The following is a 26394-nucleotide window of genomic DNA, read 5'->3' as shown; positions in this document are numbered from 1 at the left end:
TAAAGGGGCCGCCTGCTGTGATCTGTACACATGCGGTGGCAGTGGGGGAAGGCCGACCCCAAGCCCTGAGGGCACGGAATCCACCCCAATTCCTTATCTGGGCTTGTTGAGAAGTCCTTGGAGAGGTTTAACTGGGATGGTATCTCCTCCTGGGAGAGGAGACCTCAATACCCACCCGGTGAAGCTGAAGGTCACATCAAATCTGAAAGGCGACTCTGTTCTTCCCGGCTTCATCCGTTATGCATGAAAGAGCAGACGGCGGGTGCTCGGGATTCATAATTTGAGACATCCGGAGACTAAAGGCACTGGCCAAATTTAAACCGAAAGATGAACTTGTTGGGTGTCTTTTCAGATTATGGGAGAAGAAGAAAGGAGAGAATTTCTTAGTCATCTACGATCCACTCAGAATTCACAGTGAGTCTGCCTGACCGGCTGACATCACAGGGACCTGTGAACCACCTCTGGGTTCCAGGCATTTTAAATATCACTGTTTGGAAGGGACAAAGGGATAAATGTTGGACACCCCCACCGGAGCCTGAAGAGAGGGGCCTTTCTGTGGCAGACACCGTGGGGCTCACAAGAGGCTAGGAGCAACAGGACTACTGGTGTGGCTCCAGGGAGGTCAGGATGTGGTGGGGTCAAGGGTCAGACAAAACTGAGTCTGCCCTATGGTTCTGCAAAGTACTGGGCACATGACTGACTTTCTCCCCAGCCTTAGTGCCTGCAGCAAAGGAGCTAAAAAGCACCTGGGCTCAGATGAGATTAAGTTTAGCACAGCACCAGGCACATAGTAAGAGCTCAGTTAACAGCAGGTGCCTTTGCTATCAATTTTACTTGGACTTCCTTAAATGTACTTAGCCCAGGGGCACCTGGGTGGCTCAGTCAGATTCCGACTCTTGGTGTCAGCTCAGGCTTTGACCTCAGGGTTGCAAGTTCAAGCCCTGCATCGAGTCTTGATCTCTGGGTCATGGGCTGAAGCCCCAGGTCAAGCTCCACACTGGGTGTGCAGCCTGCTTAAATGTATTTGGTCCAAATGCCTTTTGCTCTGAATGAGCTTTGAGCCGTCTCAGTAGCCACAATGACATAATGGTCCCCCCCGAGTCTCACAAAACCCAGGGAGGGTGGGGGGCATGGAGCTTGTTGAACCCTCTTCCCAAAGAGGGAAACTGAGGCTCAGGAAAGAAGTGACTGATCCAGTGTCACAGCCTGAGCTAGACACTTTCCACTGTCCTCCACCCTGGTCCCTAGTCACACCAAAGCCACACCTCTGGAGTCCGTTTGGACCCTGTCTGGACTGCCAGCCCCAGCACGGAGCCCCAAGCCCAGTTGCTGTTTAGCAATAGAGTCCATCGAATGAATGAATGTCACGGACCCACGTGAGAATGAGATGGAAACGATGGTCATCCTCCCCGAGAAAAGCGCACATGTGGACACACACGTGATCATATGCACATTCGATGGGTTGGTTCATAGACCCCTGACCAGGACGCCCTGACCTAGGTCTCTGTGGCCCTGGATCACTGGTGTGGCCTCTCTGAGCTATCCAGGGACGACCTCACCACACCCCACATCTGCTGGGTGAAAAGGGGCTCCCAGCTGGGCTTCCACCAGGGGACCACAGAGCACTCCCCACCACCACATCTCGGCCTGTGGTCACTGCTGTTATAACCACTAAAACCAGGAACTGCCAAACCAACCACGTTCCCACAGGGCCCCAGGCCGCTCCCTGCAAGTGCTCTTTGTCTTTCAAAAAGAGAACCTTTATTACTTATTCTTTTCCTCATTAGAACAACTTTAACAGCAACACAAAGTAAAGCATAAGACTTATCTGCAGACACACTGGAGCATACCCAAAGGCTTATCAGCCAAAGACCACTGTGAAGGTCAAGTCTCTCTCTCTCTCTCTCTCTCTCACACACACACACACACACACACACACACACACACACACACACACACACACACAAGCATGGCCTCTCTTGGGGCTCCCAGATACACACACACACACACACACACACAAGCATGGCCTCTCGGGGCTCCCAGATCCTCCTGCCAGGGACAGCTTGTCAGGCCCAACACGTGCTGCCGCGTAACAAATCCAGGGCCAATACCAAGGAGGTCTGGGGTGGGCAGCAAGGTGCAAGAGCTGGGCAGGGAAAGAAATGACCCCATATTCTGATAGACTCTACAAACGCCACCCCACTCCTTGCCCAGGCCCTTCTGTCTTTGTGCTGATTCAAGTGCTTGGACAAGCAGATTCTGAGAAATGGTGTGTGTGTCTCCTGGGCTGGTGAAACCTGCTCCAACTGTGATCAGCGACTTGAGCTTAGCAAAGCCAGGCCTGGGAGGCACCTCTGATGGGCGCCCCGAGGGGTGACGTGGTGGGGGGGGGGGAGGGGGGAGGAAGGGAGACTGAGGACAGACTGCTGCTGACATGTCCCGACCCAGGGGTGAGAGTCAGGAAGAGGGTGACGCTTCCAGAGTTTGGTTTTGTTTCACCCTCCAAATTAGCATCAGTACTTCCATTAGCACGGAAGTCGGCAGCCAGACAGCTAGCAGGGCACGGAGGCTCAAGCCAGTTCTGTGTGGAAAGGCACCAGATGGTTTGTTATGAAACACATTTTGGTCAGAAAATAGCTGGGGTTTTTGGTTCCTGGGAGGACAACAAAACCAGAAAGGAGGTGCAAGCTGGGAGAAGGGAGGGTGAGAAGGCAACTTTGGCATGGGATCTGGTTCTAGTGTGCGCTCCACCCCTTCCACGTTTGGGGCCCATTTCCTTGCCTGTAAAACGGCGACCAGATAGTCCTGACCAAGTCTAGGTGTTGGGCTCCACGCACTGTCCCGGGGAGCATGGGGACTCGGGGCTCAGACGAAACAGGAGAGTGGGCACACGCTCATCGACGGGGGGCGGGGCGGGGCGGGGGACGCCGACAGGGCAGTCACACAGAGATGATTTCCACTGTTGCAGTCAGACCCTGGGAACCTACGGGCAGCCAGACAGAAAGCTCTATGCCAACAGCACCATCGAGGAGCCCCCGGGGGCCACACCTGCCGTGTGTGCTTTAAAGTGCCAGCTACGCGTTGTCTTTGGTCAGGGGCTGCCCCTCTGTCTCTCAGAGCCCGGGGGGGCCAGGGGCTCAGGCCCACACCTGCTGGGGCCCCGGCACAAGACTCGGGGTTCCCCTGAAGCCACAGGGCCCTCCTGTGCTCAAAAATGACAGCTTTCTGTAAGGCGTGGGGACGCCTCCAGGGAAATTTGGGTCCTTAGAAAAAGAGAAGGGACAAGAAATACTTTGGTCACCGTCCTGATACCCACAGCAGAGCAGAGCAGAGCTTTCTCAGGACAGGGCAAAAAGCTGGTTAAAACACTGCTCTTGTGCCTGATGCAAAACTGGCTTCTGAGGTGAACCAGGAGTCGCTGAATAAATATTCAAGGCATCCTTCAGTTCTTAGGATAAGAGTGTGGCAAAAAAAAAACAAAACCAACTTTTCCTTTCCCCCTGCTTGACCGGACGCGGCTTTGATTTGCAGGCCAACGGTGCTGCCAACCAGAAGAGGGTGGTTGGGGGCCCTGGAGCTGCCCCCCCGACCCCCGCCACAAGAGGCTTTGGTCTGTCACGTGTCCCGCCAGCCCCGGGACCTCAGAAGCTGAAGAGGTCATCCTGCTCGGCGCCGCTGCTGTCAGGCTTGTCCCAGTCGACAGGTGAGAGGCACTGGGCGTAATGGATGTCCTGTGCTGTCAATCCAGTGTCCAGGACCTGAGGGTTCGTCCGAGACTGGGCAAGCCTGGAAGGCAGAGCTGTGTGAGCCGAGGGTCCCCGAAGGGGCTGGCGGGGGCCTGAGCAGCCAGTCCAGGGTCAGAGTGAGAGGGCAGGGATGGGAGAAGGCCAGGACACCGGGGCCAGAAGGGAAACCCCAGGATGTCAGGAGAGGTGGAGCCTCTGACCAGAGTCTACCCTTGAGGGCTAACGGCTCAGAACACTGGGGGGCAGTGGCATTCCCGCCACGGAGAGAGGGGCTCCACACCCCCGGCTCCACCAGGAAAGGGCAGGGAAGGGCCGTGCTGGCGAGGTCAGTGAGGGGCATGTGCGGGACGGAGGCGGTTCAACTAGACTACTGGCTAGAACTGTGTTCAATACAGTGCTGTTCAAAACACAGACTTAAAAAGGAAGAGAACCCAAACATCCAAAGAACAGGGGGGAGTTAAGTAAATTACGACTCAGGTCCTTAGAAGCACATGAGGGAGTAGTGAACAAATGAGGTGTTTACAAGGAGTTGTTAACAGCCTGGGGAAACACTCCTGGTATGTCAACGTTAGGTGAAAATCGGGATCCCCAAATGCAAATACCATGAGCTGATCAATGCCAAAAAAAAAAAAAAAAAAGAAAAAAGAAAAAGAAAAAAAAAGTGTACATGTATAGGATTAGCGTGAATTAAGCCCAAAAGTCTGGGCTGTGGGATTATAGGATGGTGTTCTTTCCTGTTTAATGCTCTGCTGATTTTCGAAGTTGTTAATAAAGGGCACATGATACTTAAGTAATCTGGAAAAAGCGAACGGAAGATTTTCTTAAAATGAGGGGGTTGCAGTCAGTTAGTGAAGTTAGTGAAGCAGGGAGGACAGTGAAAAGAATGCCTTTGCCTCCACGAAAGGGCCAACCGTGCTGACCCCCCCCCCCCCCCACTCTTCCCTGGGCTGCGCCGAGGGGTATCTACCAGGCTCCAGCAGGAAGGGGCTGGGGAGGAAGCAGAGGGCTGCAGGGGGCTGCCCAGGGTCCCCAGGGAGACAGGGGGTCCTGACTGCCCAGGCCCAGTGCTCAGAACCCTGAGCTGCCCAGGCCTCTCTTCAGCCCAGCCTTCTCAGTGCCATGTCCCCAAGCTGAAGGTAGTCATGGCTACAGGGAGGGCCCCTGGGAAGATGGGGAAATGCCACCACCCTCAGGCAAGACCAAAATACCTCCTTGCTGTGCCTGACATCCCTCCTCTGTGTATCGCTCTACGGGTTTAATTAAGCATTGCCCCCTCCCTGCCCCTTTCCACAACTGCAGAACCTCTGGAGGGAACAAAGCCTGCAAAAAGCCAGGTTCTGAAGGCTACACCAGGTGCAGGGCGAGGAAATCAGCCTGAGCTGCGGAGTGTTCAGTTCAGCTCAGGCTGTGGTAGAGAAGCCACAAGGAATAGCTTTTGATTCAATAGCAGGAGCTTTTTAGCAGACACGGGCAACCCCGGATAGTGAGTTCCCCATCCCTGGAAGTATCCGAGTTGAGATTTTTGCTCTGGAGAAGATCAGAGTTCATGTTCTCAGACAGGCAAAGGACCCCGGAGAGCAGCCCACACCTCCTTCCCCAGCACGAGGAGCCCAGCTAACGTTACCTTGAAAATGCTTCATCCAGGCCGTCATCCAGCTCCTTGGGGAAAACAAAGCAGGAGATATGAACCCTCAGTGGGGGAACACATGCTCACAGCCAGGGTGTCCCAGCCCTGGATAAGCCACAGGGACTCTGGACACAAGCATAGGGGTCTGGCGGGTGCCTGGGGAAAGAGGCACAGACAGACCCCCCACCTGGCGACTGCCACGTGCATCTCAACCCAGGGACTCAAACCTGGGATGCGGAACAGGAAAAAGAGCACAGTTGGGTGGGTACAATTCCCAGCTCTGCCACTAGTCGAGTGACACCTTGGGCAAGTTGCAGCTCCTCTTTGGGACTCAGCTTTTCCTTCCGTAAAATGAGTGGGTTGGATTGGATGAGGTCTATGGCTTTCAAGTTCCAAGAGCAAGAGGGTAGGGAAGACGGTGTTCTTGCTTTCATCCACTTCCAAGAGCCATGCCAGAATTCCAAGCTCATGAGGGATTAAATGATGGCAGGAATCCCAGAGCCTAGGTGGGAAAACACTGGCAAGGGCTCCCTGCAGCCTCCCTCAGTGGATGGGTGGGTGCCAAGGGTGGATCCCAGGCAGCAGAGAACAGGTTCGCGGTGCCTACAGGTGGCCCCCAACAGGGACCAGGATATGAGTTTTCAAGTCTGCCAACATTCCAGATTCTTTAAAATTAAACAGACATGACAAAATAACGATTCTGCAATGGATTCTAGATGAGGAAAAGGACACGGGGAGGCGGTGGGGGGGGGGGGGGACACGTAGAGAAATGTGACTATGGCCTGTAGATTACGTAACACTATCAGATTGATGTTAATGATTTTGATCACTGTAACGCAGTGACGTTAGATGCTGACATTTGGAGAATTTGGATGAAGGGTGAACAGGAATGTTTTGTACTATTTTTACAACTTTTTTGTAGTTCTAAAATTATTTTCAGACGAAAAAAATTTTTCACTTTTGATAAAAAAAAAAAAAACAACCCAGGTTCCTCTGGGAGACTCTGCAGGCAGAGGTCATCATCTTTATTGAAGGGATGAAAAAGTTGAGACACAGAGAGGTCAGGGGGCTTGCCTGGAGTCACAGAGCGAGTCAGAGGCCAACTGCTGACCGCCAGGCCTCAGACTCCTTTAGATGGTGGGGCGGGGACGGGTGTCAGGAGCAAACTGTGCCCACACCAAGAACAAGGGAGCCTTTAGCTGGTCCTGTGGTGGGCCGACTATGGACGCTCAGACCAAGAGGCTGGCCATTGTAAGGAGACAGCTGTGCTGGGAGCCAAGCCTGCTGGGGAGGCAGCCCCGAGTTCAAAGGGGACATTGTTTGCCCCCCACCCTGGGCCTGGGCGCTGCTGGGCTGGGTCTGGCCCGCCCAGAGGACTGAAGTCATGCGTGCCAGGGCCCAGGTCCTGGAGCAGCCTTAGGCCTCAACCAGGATCAGGCTGAGGCTCGCTGTGAGATCCCTATGGGGTCCCCAGGCCACATGACCACTCACCCAGACAACGCTGCTATTGTTCAAGGCTTGAGGCCTCGGTGCCTCATCCATGTTAGTGGTATTAGCGCTGACTGTGGACAGCGGGGCCTTGGCCGTCTCTTCCAAGTCCAGCAGGTTCCCAGTGGCAACCACTATGAGGGGTCCAGTCAGGTGTGTCAGTGGGAGGAACCCCCTGTTTCCAAGCCCCATCTCCCAGCCCGATCCTGGAGCCTCCTGGGCTATTGACTCCCTCCTCAGGCATGGCCTTCCCAGGCCTATCAAGCAGACCACCCAGAGCCCCACCTGGGCACCTCCCGAAGCAGCTGGACGGTGAGAACCTCTACCCAACTAACATTTTAGGTTGAAACTTTTACATTCGCAACAGGTGTTAAGTTTTTTTTAAGCGATCACATAATAAGATGTTAAATGTATACAGAGAGATGTATACATACATTTATATAGCTGCACAGGAACATATTTGCAAGAACATGCACCAAAATGAGCAATCTTCCCTTCTAACAACATGTTCTAATTTATCTATAATGAACATGTATTTAATTTATTTAACAATAAAACACAAATAAAAAACCAAGGGTTTGCCCCAGCCCAGGAGGGAGGGGGGCCCTCAGGATGAAGGGCAGACCCAGAGACATGCAGCTGATTCTGGCCCCACCCCCTGCCCAGGACTCACAGCTCTTCAACGATGGGGTGTTGTCACGGAGGCCCCCACCCAGGACGTCCCCTCCTTCTTGGCTGGCTTTCTCCCTCTTCTCCTTCTCTGTGGGACCAAGGCACAGGGCGTTGGAGCCCCACTCCCAGCACCCGCTGGGCAGGGGAGGTCTGCGGCCACTCTCAGGGGGCAGGCATTAGATCTCCAGCAGAGAGGAGAGAAACTCTGTAGACTTAATCCTCACAATCACCCTGGGGGCGGGGGTGGGGGGGGGTGGGGGTGGGGGACAGCTGTTCCCATTTCTTCACAGGGGGAACAGGGACTCACAGAGGTGAAGGGACCTGTCCGAAGTCACCAACCAGGCAGCTGATGAAGTGGAGAGTCAGGCCTGGACTCCAGGGACTTTACCACCCTCCCCCCCCCCCCCCCCCCCCCCCCCCCCCCCCCCCCCCCCCCCCGCCAACTCCTCTCTACTCTGTCAGCTTCCCCAGCTCCACCCCCACCCACCACAGTGTCCCTGAACAAGGCTCACCTTCCTTGGACACCTGCCAAAACTCAAAGGCAACTTTGAAGGCCTGGGCTACTGTGAGGGTGACAGCCTGGGCCTGAAAAACAGGAAGCGGGGTGGGGGAGGGGTACAGGTCAGGCAGGTAACAGCAAGTGAGAAATGTAGGCCCGGAGGCTGAGGCTCCGCTCCTTCAAGGCTCTGAACTTCCAGACAGGCAAAAGCAGAGTCCTGGCCCCGCCCAGGTCACCAAAGCAGCCTGGGGTGTAATGAGGCCAGAACCACTCCAGGCAGCTGGGGGCCCCAGGTTCAGCACCTGTAGCCCAGCCACGGCTCCCACCTCTATTCCATTCCCAACCTTTGCAACGACTGCTCACCTCCACCTTTTCCCCTTCCCTTTGGGCTTCCCTATATTCAATTAACTAGGAGGCTTACTTCCTCCAAGAGCCCTCCCTAATTACCTGAGGACTTCACACAGAAACTGAGTCCCTGAAATCAGAGAACAGAAAAGCCAGAACTGGAAAGGGCCCAGTCACTGCCTGAATGAGCCACAGTCAGAAGCAAAGGTTACACTCTGGTTAGCCCTATGCTGGGTTGGAGGGACTTACAACTGGATCCCAAAAAAGGGAGGAGGAGGCTTGTACATTGCCTGACAGGAGCAAAATGTCAATGTGCACCTGTGTCAGGGTACCAAAACCATTCAGCGCCATATACCTGTAAGAGGGGGCCACATCTTGGCCTTTCACCCCTGAGGAACTCCCATCCACCCCTTCGAACCCGACTCAGACGTCACCAGCTCTCTCAGGTCACCAGCACTGGTGCCCCACAGCTCCACCTACCTTTCTCTGGCATCATGCATATGGAAGTGTCACCAGTTCACATGCCTGTGTCACCCTATCTGGGCCGCTGCCCAAGGGCAAGAATCTAGTCTAAACACCCCTGATCCCCAGAGCAGGCCAAAGCCCTCCAGAGGTGCAACAGGCTGGCTGCACTCCATCTGCCCAAGGGGCAGGCCTCCTGAGGCCTCGCTTGGCCAGGACCTGCCCCAGCCCGCATTCATCTCAGCAACCTTCCTCTCTCTGCTTCCAGTTCAGGGTTAATCACAGTCTGGCTTCTGGGAGCGGGAGCCCCAGAGCTCAGCTGTAGCCGGAAGCGGCATCTAGTTTCTGTCTGACAGCCTGGGCCTAGGGAAGAAAGCACCAGATTCTTTCAAGTGCACAAGTTCGGGCCTAACCAGTCTCAGACCCACTCTCATACCATCCACCAGACAACTTGGTTTAATTGAGAAATGAAGCTGTGGCTACTGCCTTCAAAACGCTTTTTTTTTTTTTTTAATTTAAAATCCTTAAACAAGCTGACTGATCCATGCCAATTAAACTTCACGAAGTATAAAATCTCATTTGAATGTCTCCGTCATTTACATTTTTGATGGAAGTACTGGCGCTTTATGGCAAAAACCTAAATATGGTAATTAAGTATGAAACTCTTCACAGCTGTTTACAATTTAAGCTGTCACGTCTGAATCAAGTTTAATAGACCCAGTTACCATTGAGAATTGCCCATGAACTAAAAATATGGGCTGATTAGCAGCCAGAGTCAAATCACTATACACCCAGGAAAGGGCTGGTCACCTAAGGTGGCAGGGAGATGGAAACACCCCAATTTTTGCCTCCAGGATATCTGCGGGCACAAACCTGATACTGTTTTTGCATAAATCAACTTGTTCATTTGCATACATCCCCGCCCTTTTGCCCCGAAATCCTGAGCTGTAAGTAAACCAAATATAACCCGAGATGCACATGTGTGCAGGTGGCTGCAAGCCCAGGCTGGGCAGGGACTGGGAGCGGGGTGGGCCCGGCTCTCTGGGGCAGCATTACAAGAAAGGACTGATAGGGCCTGCCCACCCCCCAACCCCCGGGAGGCCTGCCTTCCCTCACTCCACAGGCTGTGAGCCCAGCCCTCCTCAGAATGCCTCTGGCCTGTGGCGTTCTTCTCACCAGGACTGGGTTCTAACACCCAGTGTTTCATGTCCCTGTCTCGTTCCCAGTAACCAGGCTGTTAGCTCCTTCAAGGGGCCAGGTCTATCTAGCTCAGGACGCCCCAGGATCCCAGATCCTAGCTTGGTACTCCCACCAAGTCGGGCCACGTGTCCCTTATGGCCCTGCTGCCCCAGAAGCATAAATCCTGCACAAAAGGATTACCCGAGGAATGCCAGTGCCCACGTGAGGGAGAGCAGCTCTGCCCCCCGCCTGCTCGGGGTAGAATCAGGGGGTGTCACCTTGCTTGCTGTCAGTCCACCTGCACTGTATTCCTGGGTCCCCCACTGAAGCCCTAACCCCACCTTCACTTCAGAACCCAGAGGCAGGCTGCAGTGCTGGCCGAGGCCTCCCAGCTGGGCAGATGGAAACATTTCCTTGTAGAGAAACTCATCCTGGCCGTGCCTAACAGCAGTCACCGGGAGAGGGAGGCCTGGTGGCATGCTGCCCGAGCTAAGCTGAACCGGTGGGTGACCCAGAAAGGAACCCCTTCCCCCGACCCCGGGTGGCCACAGCTTCTCACTCATGCAGGCAGCCAGGCGAGAAAGAGTGGGGAGGTGGAGACTGTGGGCCGCTGGCCAAAAGCAATGAGGGCTATGTCAGCATCCAAATTCAAGTTCCCCCTGGCGGGCTGCCTCTGCTTTGCCACACCCCAGCTCCAGTGACATGGGAGTCCTCACCCACCAATCCTACCATTTAATTCTGCACCTGTCTTTGCACATGCTGCTTCCTGTGCTGGGGTGCACGCGGCCTTTCACCACCCTGACCCCCCTTCTCTTGGCCGGCAAACTCCCACTCATTACTCAGCTCTCAAAGCTCGATTCAAAATGTCTCCTGCTCTGGGAAGTCTTAGGGACCTCCAGTGAGACTTAAGAACCTCCACCCTAGAGCCACGCCCCCCAGTTACTGAATCCTGGCTCTTCCCCCCCAACCATCTTGTTGGTGTCTCCATGGCCGATCCCCTGGGGCCCCAGTGCCCACCACAGGGCTCAGCCCCGGGCCAGGCAGCAGTGCCGTCTGTGGAGTGACAAGTGACGCTTGTCAGCAGGTGGGCTGCAGAACCTGAGGCCCTCGTTTCACCTCTGCCTCCTTCTCAGATGTGTCCACTAAGCCCTGAGAATCTCAGCATTTCCAACGTGGCCAGGCTCCTGCCAGCTTGCGCTCGGCTGGGGCCTTAGGAGGGGCACAAGAACACCGCGTCTGCATCAGGTGGCCCGTACACTGCCCTGGGCTGGGCGGGCTGAGGGGCTTCCCCGAGGCTCCCTGAAGGGGGAAGGCCAGCTGGGGAAGGATGGGTACGCTGTGATCGAGCCAGTCAGCCCCTGGCACAGAGGACAACGTGCCGGGAAAAGTGAAGAGCCTGGGCCCAGGCGGCCCGCAGGAGCCGTTCCCTCTGCCGGATCAGGGCGCTGTTGTCAGCACCAAGCAGCGGGTAGGCTGTTTTCCTCAATAACTGGCCTCTTGGCCTGGGGCAGGGTGATTTTGTTCAGGCCTGTCTAAAGTCCTCTGGCCCGAGGGCAGGCCTCCCTTGAGCCGCTGGGCCAGCATCCGCTTTCTTTTGCCTCCGACCTTCCCTTCCCAGAGGAAGCCTCTGCAGCTCAGAGCCCCTCCGCACCAGGGTCCACATTCTGCAGCAGTGGCCGTGGGCCAGCTGCCCCAGCCCAGCGCCTGCTCTGGTCAGTGGAGAGGAAGAGACAAACAATGGAGACGTAATGAGCCTGTATTTTTAAGTCAGTGTGGCCTCATAAGAGACAAAGCCAAGAGTCACTGTGACAACAAGGCTGTCATGGGAGAAGCCACTGTAGCTCAGGGACCTGGGGCATCACGAGGCCTCGGGTGAGTGTCTGGCGACACTGAGTCTGCAGGAAAGAAACAAGGTGCACAAAAGAAAGGGGCCTTTCAGAACAATCCTGGAGGTCACTGAGGTGACCTCTTCATTCTGCTGATGGGCGGGCAGCCCACAGAAGGGCAGGGTCTTATCCACAGTCACACAGCACATCAGCCAGGATCAGACCCTAATCGGTCTTGTCCCATAGTGCTCCCTACACGAGACCTGTGAATCACAGCCCCAAAAGATGTCCATGTCTAATCCCTGGAACCTCTGAGTGCTACCTGGCACCACAAAAGGGACTTTACAGGTGTGACTGAGTGGAGGACTTTGAGATGGAGGGGGATTATCCTGGATTCCCTAGAGGGCCCAATCGCAAGGGGCCTTGTAAGAGGGAGGCAGGAGGGTCAGAGCTAGAAACGGCAATGTGACAATGGAAGCAGGAGGGAGACTGGAAGGGGCTTCACCGCTGGCTCTCAGGTTGGAGAAGGGGCCCGGAACCAAGGAATGGTGGCCTCTAGAGACTAAAAAAGGCAAGGATGGGGCGCCTGGGTGGCGCAGTCGGTTAAGCGTCCGACTTCAGCCAGGTCACGATCTCGCGGTCCGTGAGTTCGAGCCCCGCGTCGGGCTCTGGGCTGATGGCTCGGAGCCTGGAGCCTGTTTCCGATTCTGTGTCTCCCTCTCTCTCTGCCCCTCCCCCGTTCATGCTCTGTCTCTCTCTGTCCCAAAAAAAAAAAAAAAAGGCAAGGAAGTGTGTTCTTCCCTAGAGCCTCCAAAAGGAACACAACCCTGCCGACCCACTTAAGACTTCTGACCTCCAGAACTGTAGCAGAATAAATCCAGGTTGTTTTAAACCACTAAGTTTGTGACTTCTCACAACAGCAATAGGAAACTAATACTATATCTCAAGCAGGCCCTGATGCAGAGCAGGAAGCCTGAGGGGCACTTAAAGACTGTGATGTCCTTGACGAGTCCTGGATGAGAGGGGTAGGGGAGAGGATCCCGTCTCCTTGGCTCCAAGGACCACTGGGCATGGGGACTGGGGCTCTGGACTCTGTACACAGAGGTCAACGGAGGCCAACACTCAACGAGTAAATGTCAGGAACCTCCTCACAGAGCAGATGCTCAGACCTCAGGGGCCTCCAAAACGAAAGCCCCAACACCAAAGGTGGACACAGCCTGGCTGCTTGTCCCAAAGTTCAAGACAAATGCCCAGAGACCACTGAGGCCCCACCCATCTCAGCCGGACACGGCCAGGGAGTAGCCTGGAAACTGGGGCAGGGAGCTCGTGGCTCCTCACGGTCGCGCCGGGAGGGGAAGAACATGGGTTTGAACCCTCACTCTGCCCAGCTGGTTGTGTCATCTTCAGCAACAGCTGACCTCTGTGAGTCTGCTTCCTCATTAAAGATAAAAACAATAAAGACAGTAACAGCTGCCACCTCACAGAGGGTTAAACAAAAAGATCCCTTAAAGCCTACCACTGAAAGAGACACATCGTAGATGCGAAAAATAGCCATTTCCCTCCCCGCTCTGGCTACAGCAAGCCAGGTCCCTTTGCCATTCCCGGGACCCTCTGATCACCATTCCCCAAGGACTAATTCCTACAAGACCCTGCACCCCCAGACCATACTACAGACCGCCCCCCACCCAAATCTCAAATCCAATCACTCATGTTATAGAGAGGAAGGTGCCAGGGCACTCACTGGGGCCACGGGCCTGTCACCACCCACAGGCCAGGCTGACCGCCTAGGGCAGCCCGCTCTGACAGGGCTGTGGCCTTACTCAGTGCTCTCAGCATGGTCTTGGGGTCCCGGGGGATTTCACACTTCCTGTTAAGTGATGCCATCTTTGGGTCCTGCCTCCCCTACCACACAGAGCCCCCAAGGGCAGGGCTGCCAAGGCAAAGCTAAAGCCTGCCTAGGCCCAGCCTCTCCGCACTGACCATTTTCCGCTTGGTGCAGAGGAAGGCATGGCACTCGAGATTCTCGTTGTGCTGGCTCTGTGCGATGTACGCAAACACTTTGTCGTGCATCTTGTCTGCTGTGCAGTAGGAGATCCTGAAAGGCAAGTGGGAAGTGTCACCAAATCCCGGCATGGGGCCTGACCACACCCGGGATGCCCCATAGGGCATCTCCCCTGAGTCCCCCAGAGCCTGCTATCCCACTCCCTGAAGGTAAAACTCAGGAGATGTGGCCTTGACCTCTGGGCCTGGCATTCTGGGCCATTGATGGCATCGGGGGGCGGGGGGGGGGGTACCCACGCTAGGCAGGAAGGAGCAGAAGGAAAGACTGAGGGCACCTCCCCCCGCCGCCCCCCACTGAGCCACACCTCAAAATGGTAATAGCTAAGCCCTTCTTTCTAGATATCACTTCATTTAATTCTCAGAGCTGCCCGAGATGGGCTCCATTATTATTCCCACTTTTCAGATGAGAAAACTGAAGCTTACGGTCTCAGACCACCAAGCTAGCGGCAGAGCTGAGATGTGCATTCACCTGAGGATTCCAGAGGCTGGAATCCTTCAGGGCTTGGGCTGACTAGACAGGGAAGGGGAAGCTGGACACTTCCCCGCCCACTGATGCCCTGCACCAGGCCTCCTCTCCTGCCCAGAGGTCGGAGGAGTTCTAGGTCCTCTCTCCCAGGGTGACTGAGACTGCTGGCAAATTCTCCCGGAGCTGTGAGCAGAGGCGGAGGAGCTGGGAGTAGCACGAGGGTGAGTGAAGACGGCCAGACCAGGAGCCCCATTGGGTCCAGGAGGAACACAGAGCAGCTCCCTCCTCTTGGAAAACCTGCCCTCCCACCACCCCCCCCCCCCACCCCCAGTCTGCTGCCTCCCTGCTGGCTGCTCATCCTGAGAATCTCAATCTGAGAGGAACTGGCAGCCCAGAGGTGGGACAGGAGCTCAGTAGACTCTTTCCCCAGTGTGGCCCCAGCTTTAATCAGACATGGACATGGGGATCAGCACCATTTAAGACCCCCAGGCCAGCAGCTCCCTCTTCTTTATCTCAGGGGATCAAGCTTCCTGCCACCTCCCCTGGGAGGCCTTCCCAGGTTTCCTCAGACAGGCCCCTTCTTCTCTGCCCTCTTGGGAAACACTCTAATCTCCTATTTCTTCCCCTCCATTCCCTCCTTGAGGGCAGAGGCTGAGGCCTCCCCTGGTTAAAGGAGGCAAGCAGAGTCAGAAAGGTGAGAGGAAGATGCCAGCCAGAAACTCTAAAGCCACACCCTCCAACACACCCCCACCCTCAACACCCCCAACACTGCTTATGCTCCAGCGGATGGAACCACCTGCTTGGAGACAAAGCAAGAGGGTGGAGGAATGCCTGGCAGCTGGGAGCCTGCCGGACAGAGCTCCAGCCTCGGTGCTCCCAGCTCAGCTACTACCTCACCGTGGGGCCCTGGGCAATTCCCTGGGCCTCAGCTTCTCCATCTATAAAATGGACTGTCTCTTCCAGCGCTGAAATCCTACAATTGATCAGCCAAGAGAGGGAGTGGGAAGAGCTTGAGGTTCCAAGGGCTAGGCTCTGTCTCCTTGAGAATGGCCACCCCCCCTGCCCCCATACCATTTATACTCTGGCCTTGGACTCTGCCTTGAGGCCTCCCTGAATGCCTGGCCAGATGTCCAGAGCTGAGCAGCTATATTCACAGCGGAAGGAGAAGGGCAGCGACTCTGCAGCCCTCTGCTCCAAGCCTGACTCAGCAGCATGCTTGCGGAAGGGGAGTGGGGAGGAGGGTCCTGGCCCTGACTAGGCCTCAGCTGCCTGCTGCAACCAGCAATAATGACAGCAGCAGCTGCCTTTTAACCGAGCACCCGCTGTGAGCCAGGGGCTGGGTACACAGCACTTCCTAACAGCACTGGGAGGTGGGATCTGGCTCCTCCCCCACATACACACAAGGAAACTGAGGCTCCAAGTTCACCCAGACAGGAAGTGCTGGTGCATGGATGCAGGAAGGGCACCCCACCCACCGCCCCAAGGCACAGAGCGAGCGTGGCCAATGCTGAGCATACCTGTAAATGGACACGTTCTCAATGAGCTGGTTGGTGATGTTGTCGGTCAGGATAATCCCCCGTGGTGACACCTTGAGAGTCACTTTCTGCAGCTTCTTCCCGCTGGCCTTTGCCTTGGGGCAGACATGGGTCAGAGAAGCCTGCCTGCCTGCCTCACTTGGGAGCTGCTCTTATGGGCTACACCTAGCTGGTCTAAGTCCCAGACCTGAGGCCCGTGTGAGGTCTCAGAGACAGCAGACAAACCGGGGAAGACATTAGTCAACAATGCTCTCTTCTACTAAACACAGGGACAACTGCTGTTCATTAAGTACCCACTGTCTGCCAGACACTGGAACTTGAGTCATCTTATAGGCAACAGAGCTCCCCGCCGAGGAGGAAATAAATGAACTCAGAGAGGTCAAGGGACCTGCCCAAGGACATACAGCTAGGAGGGACTTCAGGCTCTGAGTGCTGAGTGGGCTATCTCAACCCAGCAGGATCACTCCTGGGGACTCTCCACTCTACCCACTGCACCTGTGAGGGTCTGAGCTGAGGGGTCTGAGACCACCAAGGGAAGAGCATTTCTAGGCCACGTTTACTCAGGAGGGGGAGTAAGGGAGTGGGGAGATCTGGTCTCTGGTGGGCTAACCCTGTCTCTCGGGCCACAGGGCAAGTGGTTGGGTGACAGCAACCTCCCCACTACTCCTTGCACTAAGTCACTAACCCTCAGGCAGGGGACCCGAGTTGGGGGGAGGGGAGACTAGGAGGGGCCATGGCCACAACAACGGGAGAGGAGGACACTGACCCTGACCCCACAAGCCCAGTGGCTCCTGTCTACCAGAGTCCCTAGGCCAGATGCAAGGGGACTCAGGGCAAGAACAGCTCAGACGCATCCAATCAGGGGAATGAGCAGGGGATGAGTGGCACCCCAGGAAGAAGGTGGCCCTTGGCTCACGGCTCCCCCACCCTGATCGGGGCTCACCGTGGCCACAATCCTCTTGACGGCAGCAGCCGACAGCTCCTCGCCCTTGGGCTGCTCCACCAGCGTCATGCCCAGGTACTTGAGGCTGAAGAGCATCCCCTCGAGCAGTGTCTCCCGAGTGTCCGTCCAGTTCTCTGGCAGCTCTGGGCAGGACGGGGACAGGCCTCAGACCCTGTCCTCCCGGCCCGCATTTCCTAGGAAGACCTAGCAAGGCGCACTGGGGTCGTCCATCTATCATTACTTTTTATCTATAATAAAGGAATAACCCACCAAGCACCGTGGCAAGTAGTCTTACGTAAAATATTCTCATTAATCCTTAGGACAACCTATGAGGTAGGACACTTTTATCATACCCACTTACAAAGACACTGAGGCCCAGGGAGGTGAAATCACCCAACCGAGTCCACTGAGCCAGCAAGTACAAGAGCCAAAATCGGAACCCGTATTTTCAAGTTCAAACTCTTTAACACAAACTTGCTGAGAGCAAACTATGCTATTTTCTTCCTGAATCTTTCATACAATCCTGTGAGATGGATTTTATCCTCACCTTACAGATTAGGAAACTGAGGCTCAGCGAGGCAAAGTCATCAGACAAAGTCCACGTACAGTGAGTAAAGGGCCGGAGTCAGAACAGAACTCAAACCCGGGTGGTTCCATGGCCCCAGCCTGCTCTGCATAGCCACAGAGAGGAAGAGAGGTGCGGTTGTGGTGGGGAGGGGGTGATTTCTCAAATGACATTGTATGAAGGCTGCCTGAATCAGCAAACCCGGGTTCAAGTCCAGAGCAGGGCACATGGGAGGGGTCCTCTGAAAACTCTACCCACAACTGAGGTCAGGAAGGTTGGAAAGGGCCGGGGTGAGGCCAGCTCACTGGGTAGGGGAACAGACTGGGAGCGAGAACTGGAAAAGCCCCTACATAGCCCTACTCATGTGAGAGAGGACCCTGGTCAGACAGAGGAACAGGAGGGCAAGTGTGGTCTTCATGAGTGGTTTGAACCATCCCCAGGGTTCTTCCTTAGCAGCTCAGGCCCAGAGGCACGAGATCACTCAGCAGGGAAGTAATGAGGACAGAAGAGGAAGGAGGTTTCTAGGAATCTTTCCAAGCCCAATCAGCAGGACGAATGAACACTCCACGATCCTGTCAGTCAGCATCTCTGATGCTGCAATGGAGGAGGTATTATGATTTTACCCATTTTACAAATGAGAAAACTGTGAGCTCTTCAGCTCACACACAATCTAGGACAGGGCAGGATCCAGATAGGAATCAGTTTCCAGGGTCCACCACAGAGATGGCCAGGGCCAGCTTCTCTGGACTACTTTTTGGGAGAGGAGCTAGGACAATCCTGTGCCCTCCCCGCTCTTCCAGGGGCCCTCAGTGGCTCTGAAGGAAGAGCCATAGGAAGAAAGCTCAGGACTGGGCATCGCTGGTGCCAGGGCAGTGGGCCCCACCTACAAAGCACAGCAGGTTCCAGGGTTCCTGTGCTATGGGCCCAGCTGGAAGCACTGGGCCCTCTACCCTGTCTGGGCCCATGCTGCTCCTTACAACAACCGTCCTGGAGTTCTAGTCCTCCAGGGGCTCTGCCTCCTTCTCCACCAGCCAGAAGGAGCCTTGTATACCCATATCTCTCTGGGTTTGATTTGAGCAGGCCACTGTCCCTTTCCGAGACTGCTTCCTCATGAAAAAGAATCCATGTGTGTTGAGGGAGGGTACAGGTATACCCAGTCCCCCTATTTGAGACCCAGGTGAGCAGGGACTTGCTGACTGGTCATCCAGAGCCTGGCATGCAGCTGGCACTCCGTATCTGCTGAGCGAAGAAATGACCTGGACAACTCCAAGTCTTCTTTCAGGCCTGCAGGGCCACCCTCAGCTCCGGGCCCTGGCCCACTGCCCTCCAACCTGTGCACTTGGGCCACCACCCCAACACGAGGCCCAGTCCCTGCTGAGAAGCCCCCAAAGTGACCTTATCCTCTGCTGTATCAACCATGAGGCCTATTTCATTTGATCTTCCAAAAAAGAATCAGAAAGTCCCTGAGGTGTCCCAGTCCTGCGTTGGGTGACGGGGGCCCCGGAGCAACTCAGACCCGAGGCTTGTTCTTAAAGAAACCAAGAAAACCACCACATCGTCAGCGCAGAACAGAACTATCAAGTAACACAGGCAACAATAATAACAAAGCAGCTCCTACCATTACTTCTAACATTCACAGCTGCCTTGCAAGCAGGCATTCTTTCATTCCGGTTTCACAGAGGAAAGGGAGGCTCAGAGGACGAGTAATTTGTCACAATGGTTGACTCTCAAGTTCAAGCTCCTGACCATTAGCCGATACTAACTTCCCATGAGGCAAACTACCTTCATTTTAGCAAAAGGTTAGGAGGAAGTTCCTAGAGCCAGAGATATTTCCTCCCACAATTCCTAATTCCTTAGGCTTCCTCTCTGTGGGTACTCAGAACAGCACTTTCAACCCAACATGCATCTAAGCAAGAACGGCAAACTACATGTCACCATGCCTATCACTAGTGTCCTTGGCAGACATTGCCAATCAATTGCAGCTCTATTCCCTCTGATTTACAGGCTTTGGACTGTTTCTCAATACAAGGCTCCAGGCAGGCAACACTAATCAATCAGGGGTGGCCTTGTTCATCTGCCTATCCACCCCTGCTCTACAGCAAACATCCTCGCTCCCCCCATTTGTATGTCCCTACTCTCCCATTTCCTCAGGCTCAGCCTTTCCTGGCCCCTCTCCAAAGCCACTTCCGCTCCTTCCATTCCAAAGGGTCAAAGCTTGCCAAGGTCACAGATGACCTTTTTGCTGTCAAAATATTCCCCAGTCCTCCCTGACCTCTGAAATGTTTGTCATAGTCTGCATTCTTCCTTCCCTGGCCTGACCCTTCCCCTATTCTATGGCCTCCTGCATGAGGAGGGCCCCAGTAGACTGGTTGCCACTCATCAGCCATGGAGACCCTTTGCCAGAACTCCTCACATGACAGATGATGAAGCTGAGGCCCAGAGAGGGATGGGACTTGTGCAAGATCACACAGCAAGTCAGAGCTTTCTCCCCCTGCACCCCCACCCCCACCCCAAGCTCCTAATCTACTACAGGCAATTCTCACAATGACTACTGGGGAATGACAGTCTCCTCTCCCACAGTCTCCTCTCCCACAATATCCCTGCGTGCACAGACAGGCACATGCACACCCAACACAGAACACACACACGGAAGCTCCAACCATGTAGAACTTCTTCCTCCTGATGTAACATTTACTTTCCCACTCCTACGCCTTTGCTCAAGTTCCTTCTACCAGAAATGCCTTTCCCTTCGTTTGATTGAAACCCCTTGCATCCACCCTCATCCAGGAAGCCTTCCTTAAGGGCAAAGGCCTTAATCCTAGAATCCCAGTTCTGACATTGAGTGATCTTGAACGAATTAATTCCCTTCCCTGAGCCTCAGTTCTCTCATCCATACAATGGGGGTAACAATAGTCCCCAGCTTACAGGGCTGCTGTTTCCACCCTCTGGTGAAATAATAATTAAATTATTAAATGTAATGCGCTTAGCAGAGGGCCTGCCCATGGTCATACCTCCTGATGGGGCCTCATCCCTCCTGTCAGTGGGTTGCCTGTGCCTCTCTCGAGCGTGGACTTCCTTGTCCTCCTCCTACAGCCACATCACCCATAGCCAGCAGCTGTCTTCCATCTGCCTTCTTGAAAGACTTCCAGTCATTGTCTCCCTCAGCAGCTGGAAACGGTGAACTCCTGGCTAATGTTGCTTGCTCTCCTTCGTCCTTGTCCCCGTTCCCATTATGCTGCCCTCCCAGGCCCAGCAAGATCCTCCTTCCCCTCTAAGGAGGGAACCCTGCTTCGGCTCCTGTACTACGTCTTTTTTTTGAATGTTTATTTTTGAGAGAGAGAGACAGACAGAACACAAGCGGGGAAGGGGCAGTGAGACAGGGAGACACAGAATCAGAAGCAGGCTCCAGGCTCTGAGCTGTCAGCACAGAGCCCGATGCGGGGCTCGAACTCATGAACCATGAGATCATGACCTGAGCTGAAGTCTGACGTTCAACCCACTGAGCCACCCAGGCGCCCCCTAGGCTCCTGTACTTCTAGGTATGACTCATCTTTTCTTTTCTTTTTTTTTTTTAATTTTTTTTTAACGTTTCATTTATTTTTGAGACAGAGAGAAACAGAGCATGAACGGGGGAGGGGCAGAGAGAGAGGGAGACACAGAATCAGAAGCAGGCTCCAGGCTCTGAGCCATCAGCCCAGAGCCCGACGCGGGGCTCGAACTCATGGACTGCGAGATCGTGACCTGAGCTGAAGTCGGACGCTTAACCGACTGAGCCACCCAGGCGCCCCTGATTCATCTTTTCAATATAAGGTCTCCCACACCCTCCCTGAAGAAACCAACACGTAAGAGCACTGGATAAAACAAACACAATTCATGCCTGCTCACCATCCAGAGACTAGAGGCCACATGCTCCTCCCTAGGAAGAGCCTGGGACTTCAGGAAGAACTCCCAGAGGCCCCTGGGCAAATACAGGCCTGAGTCCACAGCCCTGTTCCGGTCCTGGTTATTTTTGGCCCTGTGGTGGGTAATGACTGTGCTATTTTAACTTAGCAATTTTACAGATGACCCTGCTGTCAGAGTTGGCTGGGGATGGACCATATGCCCAGTTTTACTTGCGGCTGCAAACGTGTGCTCTTTCCTCATTAAGGTCCCCTGCCCAGGATTCAGAGCTGGGCGAGGGGACCCTGTGCCCCTTTTGCTGCCCAGGAGACCCAGCCTGGCTGGTGTCTGGAACATCAGAGCTACAGCCAAACCCAGGGGCCATGGGGAAATCTCGAAGGGCCTTGGCCTCCAGCCTCCTCCAGCCTGGTGGGGAGATGGCCTCAGAAGCCACAGAGTGACATCTCAGAAGGGGACTCAAGCTCTGCCATGACCTGGAATGCGGTTGCTTCTCTAGGCCATAGCCTTCTTGTCTGACAAATGGGTTCAGTCCCTCAAGAGCATCATTCAGAAACGGGTTCAGCATGTGAAAAGTGCCAGGCAAATTTCAGAAGTTGTTAAGATTATCCAAAGAAAATTATTAAATGATAATGGCACAAGCTCTCACTTCCTAGGCACCTCCTTAGTCTGTAAGAGAAAAGCATGCTGTCAAGGTTAAAACCATGCGGTCTGGAGATGGGCTGTGGGCTTCAGTCACGCCGCCTCCCTGGTCCTCAGTTTCCTCACTTAAAAACTGGGACAAGAACCATGTCCACCCCGTGGGGTTGCTGTGAGGATGAAATGAGTTCACATGCCAGGTGGGCTTAGAATCGTGCTTGGTACACACCGAGGGCCACTGAAGTGTGAGCTACTGTCATCACCACGGGTCAAGTGCAAAGAGCTTGGATGTGCACGTAGCCACCTGCAGTATTTTGTCAGGAGAGGCAAGGATATGCAGGACTCCCACTTCACAGGTAAAGCAGCTCAGAGGAGTCTGGCCATGACTCATAATTGACAGAGCTGGTCTTGGCCTCCCACAGTGCTGTGCACCCACTCCTGCAGCCCACCAAGCCCCTCCCTCCCCGGGCCACGCAGAGGTCAGAGGGGCGGGCATCGTGCCCTGCACGGCTGCCTGGACAGAGTGCCCTTCAGTGGGCAGGGGTGACCTGACTCCTGCAAGGCACACGTCCCTCCCTCGGCCACCAGACCTGTGAGAAGCAGGGCCCCAGCCTCCAGTTAAATGTCCCCTGCCCCTGCTGTTCCCTCTGGCTGGAATGCTATTCCCAGATTCCTCCCTCCTGTGTTCTCGTGCCGTTTGCACACATGTCACCTGACGTGCCACCTCTCTGCCTACGGCTCTCTCGGGCTCCTGGAGGTGCCAATGCCCACGCAGACTGGGGCATGAAGGGCTTCCAGCCCCAGCACCCTGTGCCCACCCCTGCCGGGAACTGCCCCTCGGATGGAGTTCCCGAAGAGCTCATTCTCCACTGCCTCCCAAAGCTCTCCACGGGATGGCACTCCAGTCACTCACGCTGGTGACTTATCCACTTTCTGGACTCTCTTCTCACTTCTCCTAAAGGTATTTCTTGAGATCTCTTCCCAGATAGATGGCTCGCACTCAGATCCTTCTCTCGGCATCTGCTTTCTAGAAGAAGCGGAGTGGTCATACCAGTCTACGGAAGCTGAACCCATTTCCGCAGTTCCTCGATCTTTCTTCATAGTGCCACCACTACTTATGACCATACCTTCCGTTTGCACCCTGGTCATTCTGTCTGCCTCCTCCATCAGATGGAAGCACGATGGGCCGACAGACTGGCTTATTCACCAGACTCCCCAGTACCTATCAGTGCACGACACATAGTCTGTGACCAATAAGTAATATGACTAGGGGGGTTATTTATAATAGCTTTTATTGTAAATATTACAAGTAAGTACAAACAGATCTTCTGTCCCCCACATACTACCATAAACTAGCTTTACTGGAAACTGTGCCGCGTTTGGAGTTCTCTGACAGCCTGGCACAACCCGTGAAGAAGCAAGTCTGAGGGTCAGAGGATCTCTCTTGGGAAAAAGGGTATTGTGTGGCCAGGATAAGCCACCTTTCCAGGCAGCTGGAAGAAAGGAAAATCCCTGGCCAGGGACTGAGATCAAATATTCAACGCTCCCGAAGAGATGGGAAAAAGGCCATGTGTGGGAGAAGGAGAGTTCTCCTTCAAACTCAGGACTAGTTGGGAGACAGAGGGCCATGAGGTTCACAGCAAAAAAAAAAAAAAAAAAAAAAAAAAAAAAAAAAAAGCCTGGGGTTTTAGCTTGCTGGGACCTCAAGCAAACTGCCTCCCTTCTTTGGGCTTCAGTTTCTCCACAAATAAAACAATGATCATGCTAATCCCAGCTGAGGATCTTGAGGGGCAGGAGCACGTCACAGCTGATAGCAGGTGTCAAGTCTATCCTTAACCCCACTGGCTTCAGTTTGGCCCCAAAAGTCAACCACAGGGCTCTGGCCTTGAGGGATGGGCCCAGGGCCTGTCTGGAACACCACCCCAGGCCAGGCTACCCCAGCACCTCCACCCCAGACACACCCCACGGCCTCCCTCTCTACCCTGTGGCCACCACTGTTCTCAGAGACTGTCAGCACAACCTGGGGTGGCACCTGCCCCAGGAGGCACAGTGATAAGACCCCTGGGCTGGGAAATTTGGAGGGCTGCCTCTAGGAAGCTGTGTTGGAGCCTGAGGCTCAGGTTTGTTTTTTTTTTTTTTTTTTTTTAATCTCTGACAGGGGTGACGGGGGATGTCTGATAAGAATCCCTGCTCTATCACCTGACATGAGCGAATGAAATAACAGAAGCAAAAACACTGTGTAAAACATAAAGTGACAAAAGCAGTTGTTGTTATTTTATTGAATTCTTTTGCCATTCCAGGCAAGCACTATTTCATTTAAGACACACACACACACACACACACACACACACACACACACACCCCAGCTGGGTACTACTGTTATGACAATTTACAGATAAGGAAACTGACACTTAATAACGGGGGACAGGGGAAGATCCCACCCAGATCATTCTGGGTCCAGAAGGCTCAGAACAGCACTCTGGGGGTCTGCAGGGGACAGGAGTTCTCCTCTCCTTTCCTCTGCAGGTGTAGATGGGCTCTGAGCCCCCAAAACTTATTCCACCAGAGCAACAGTCCTGTTGAGGGTCCACATGACAAGAAAGGCAAGTGTGGGACAGAAGGAAACCACCAATTAGGTGCCAGGAGGAAGCATTATCAGTGACTTTCTCAACACCCCTGTCAGGTTAGAATTTTCATCCCCATTTTGCAGGCGAAGAAACAGAGTCAGAAAGGAAAATGACTTGTCCAAGATCAGAGCAGCAGGAAAAACTCTCTTCCACCATCCAAGGTGGCTACCTCTCCCCTTTCCCCAGAATCAAAGAGGCCTCTAAGTGTTCTTCCCTTACCCAGCACCCCGTCCCTCTCCCATCCCAGGAAAAAAACTGTAGGGTTCCCCCGCTGAAACAAACCATTATTCTCAGAAGTCCTAGTCAAATCCCATAAATATTTAAAGGGGCTGTTTGGGAGGCCAATAAGGGTGGGAGAGGGTGCATCCCTGGCCTGGCCCAGACCAGCCCTAATGGGTCTCTGACCCTACCCCTACCAGCGGTCACCAGCCCATGTTCTGAACGCCAGTCTCCGTTTAGGGGGTGGCCACAACTGGAACCGCAGAGTGGGGGCAAGAGGGAGGGGCAGGGCGGGTTCTCTAGGCCCAGACACGCTGGCACTCGTGGTTCGAGGGAACTCGGGCTCCCCTGGCGGAGCCCTGGAAAGAAAAGGAAGCGGGGTGGGGTGCAACTGTACTGTCAGTGGTTTCTAGGTGCAGGGAGAAGCCCAGGTGTTCGACAGGAGGGCGGGAGGGTACGGAAGCCCTGCTTTGGCTCCATATCTACCGGGAAGGCCTGTGTGACCCCAGGCAACCCACGCTCTTTCTCCTGGACAGAAAAGAAGGACTCGGGCTGGGTTTCTCAGGCCTCAGGGGAAGGTGCCAGGTGACGGGTTCCCCGAGAGTAACTCGAGACGAGGAGAGGAGTGGGGGACGGCCTCCCGGCCTCCCAGACGCCCCCGAGAGAGGGTGGCGGCGAGCCTGCCATTCGCCTGGGCGCCGCGGGACTTCGGAGGCCCGAGAGGGAAAGTGTGAGAGAAAACAGGTTTCAAAATCAGCCAGGACGTGGGAAGAGGAGGGGACGCAAGGGTCTGGACGGCTCGGTGTGTGCTACGTCCTGAGACCCCAGGCTGAGCCTCGCCCCCAACCTCAAGTAGGTACCTGCGAACCCCCGCTCACACCTGAGTCGGTTTCTGGGCGTCTAAAGACAACCTCAAGGGCTGGACTGCGGGGAGGGGGCACGTGGCCGCCCGCCGGCCGCGCACCCAGCGGCTGGGGCGCAGGGTGCGGGCATCTCCCCTAAGCCCCGGTGCCCACTCCTCCTGCCCCAGGCACCGACGCTGAGCTCCGGTCTCCCCTCAGCTGCCCCGGGCGGCGAGGGGGTCAGGTGCCGGAGGTCGCGCAGGTCTCTTCGCCTCACCTGCGGCCCCTCCGACTGCCGCTTGCACCTGGGGATCCCGAGCTCCGCGCTCTCCCCCGGCTTCTGCCCCTCCTCCCCAGCCGCACAGAGCGGGCACAGGAGTGGGAGCACAACTTGACCCCGGGCGACCCCCCCCCCCCCACCCCGCAGGACCCGGCAGGGCCGCAGGGCACCGGGCGGGCAGCGCCTCTGTCCCCGGCACCCGCGGGAGGCCGGTCCGCGCGGCCCGAGCCCCCCCCCCCCACAACCCCGGCCCCCGCCCGGCCCGGCGGACGCGCACACACTCACTCCGATGCCGGCCGCCGCCCCCCCAGCTCTGCTTGGCGAGGCTGGGGCTCCGGATCAGTGCCCGCCCCGCGGACTTGAGCGCGTCCATGGCCGCTCCGGCCGCCGCCGCCAAAACTCCGTCAGGGAAAACTTTCCGCCGGGGCCGCGCGGCGCGCGGGCTTCGCGCTCCTCCCCCCGCGGCGCGAGGGCCG

At 55.3% G+C, this 26394-nt stretch overlaps 1 protein-coding gene across 2 annotated transcripts; it reads right to left on the bottom strand.

Annotated features, from left to right (window-relative positions):
* Nucleotides 1–1744: 1744 nt before the first annotated feature.
* Nucleotides 1745–26369, bottom strand: LDLRAP1 (low density lipoprotein receptor adaptor protein 1). Of its 2 annotated transcripts, none has more exons than XM_042950121.1 (9): nt 26204–26369; nt 16850–16992; nt 15889–16001; nt 13825–13939; nt 8046–8118; nt 7535–7621; nt 6865–6995; nt 5371–5405; nt 1745–3786 (listed from the first exon to the last, which is right to left on the bottom strand). In XM_042950121.1, exons 1-9 carry the CDS (start codon nt 26289–26291, stop codon nt 3642–3644), a joined length of 930 nt encoding a protein of 309 aa, XP_042806055.1. In that variant the 5' UTR covers nt 26292–26369; the 3' UTR covers nt 1745–3641. The 2 variants fall into 2 exon arrangements, with proteins under 2 accessions (XP_042806055.1, XP_042806056.1); XM_042950122.1 differs by having other exon boundaries at nt 5371–5402.
* Between the last annotated feature and the right edge of the window lie 25 nt (nt 26370–26394).

This window comes from Panthera leo, chromosome C1 (genome assembly GCF_018350215.1).
Source record: "Panthera leo isolate Ple1 chromosome C1, P.leo_Ple1_pat1.1, whole genome shotgun sequence".
Lineage (NCBI taxonomy): Eukaryota > Metazoa > Chordata > Mammalia > Carnivora > Felidae > Panthera > Panthera leo.
This window is presented reverse-complemented; position numbering and strand designations above follow the sequence as displayed.

Excerpts from the sequence above, each read along its gene's own strand:
- LDLRAP1 (XM_042950121.1), bottom strand. The coding sequence starts at position 26,291 with ATGGACGCGCTCAAGTCCGCGGGGCGGGCACTGATCCGGAGCCCCAGC. Across the intron at positions 16,993-26,203 it reads GGGCGGCGGCCGGCATCGGA|AGCTGCCAGAGAACTGGACG; the intron begins GTGAGTGTGTGC and ends CGTCCTGCCCAG. Across the intron at positions 3,787-5,370 it reads CTGGATGAAGCATTTTCAAG|GCTTGCCCAGTCTCGGACGA; the intron begins GTAACGTTAGCT and ends TCTGCCTTCCAG.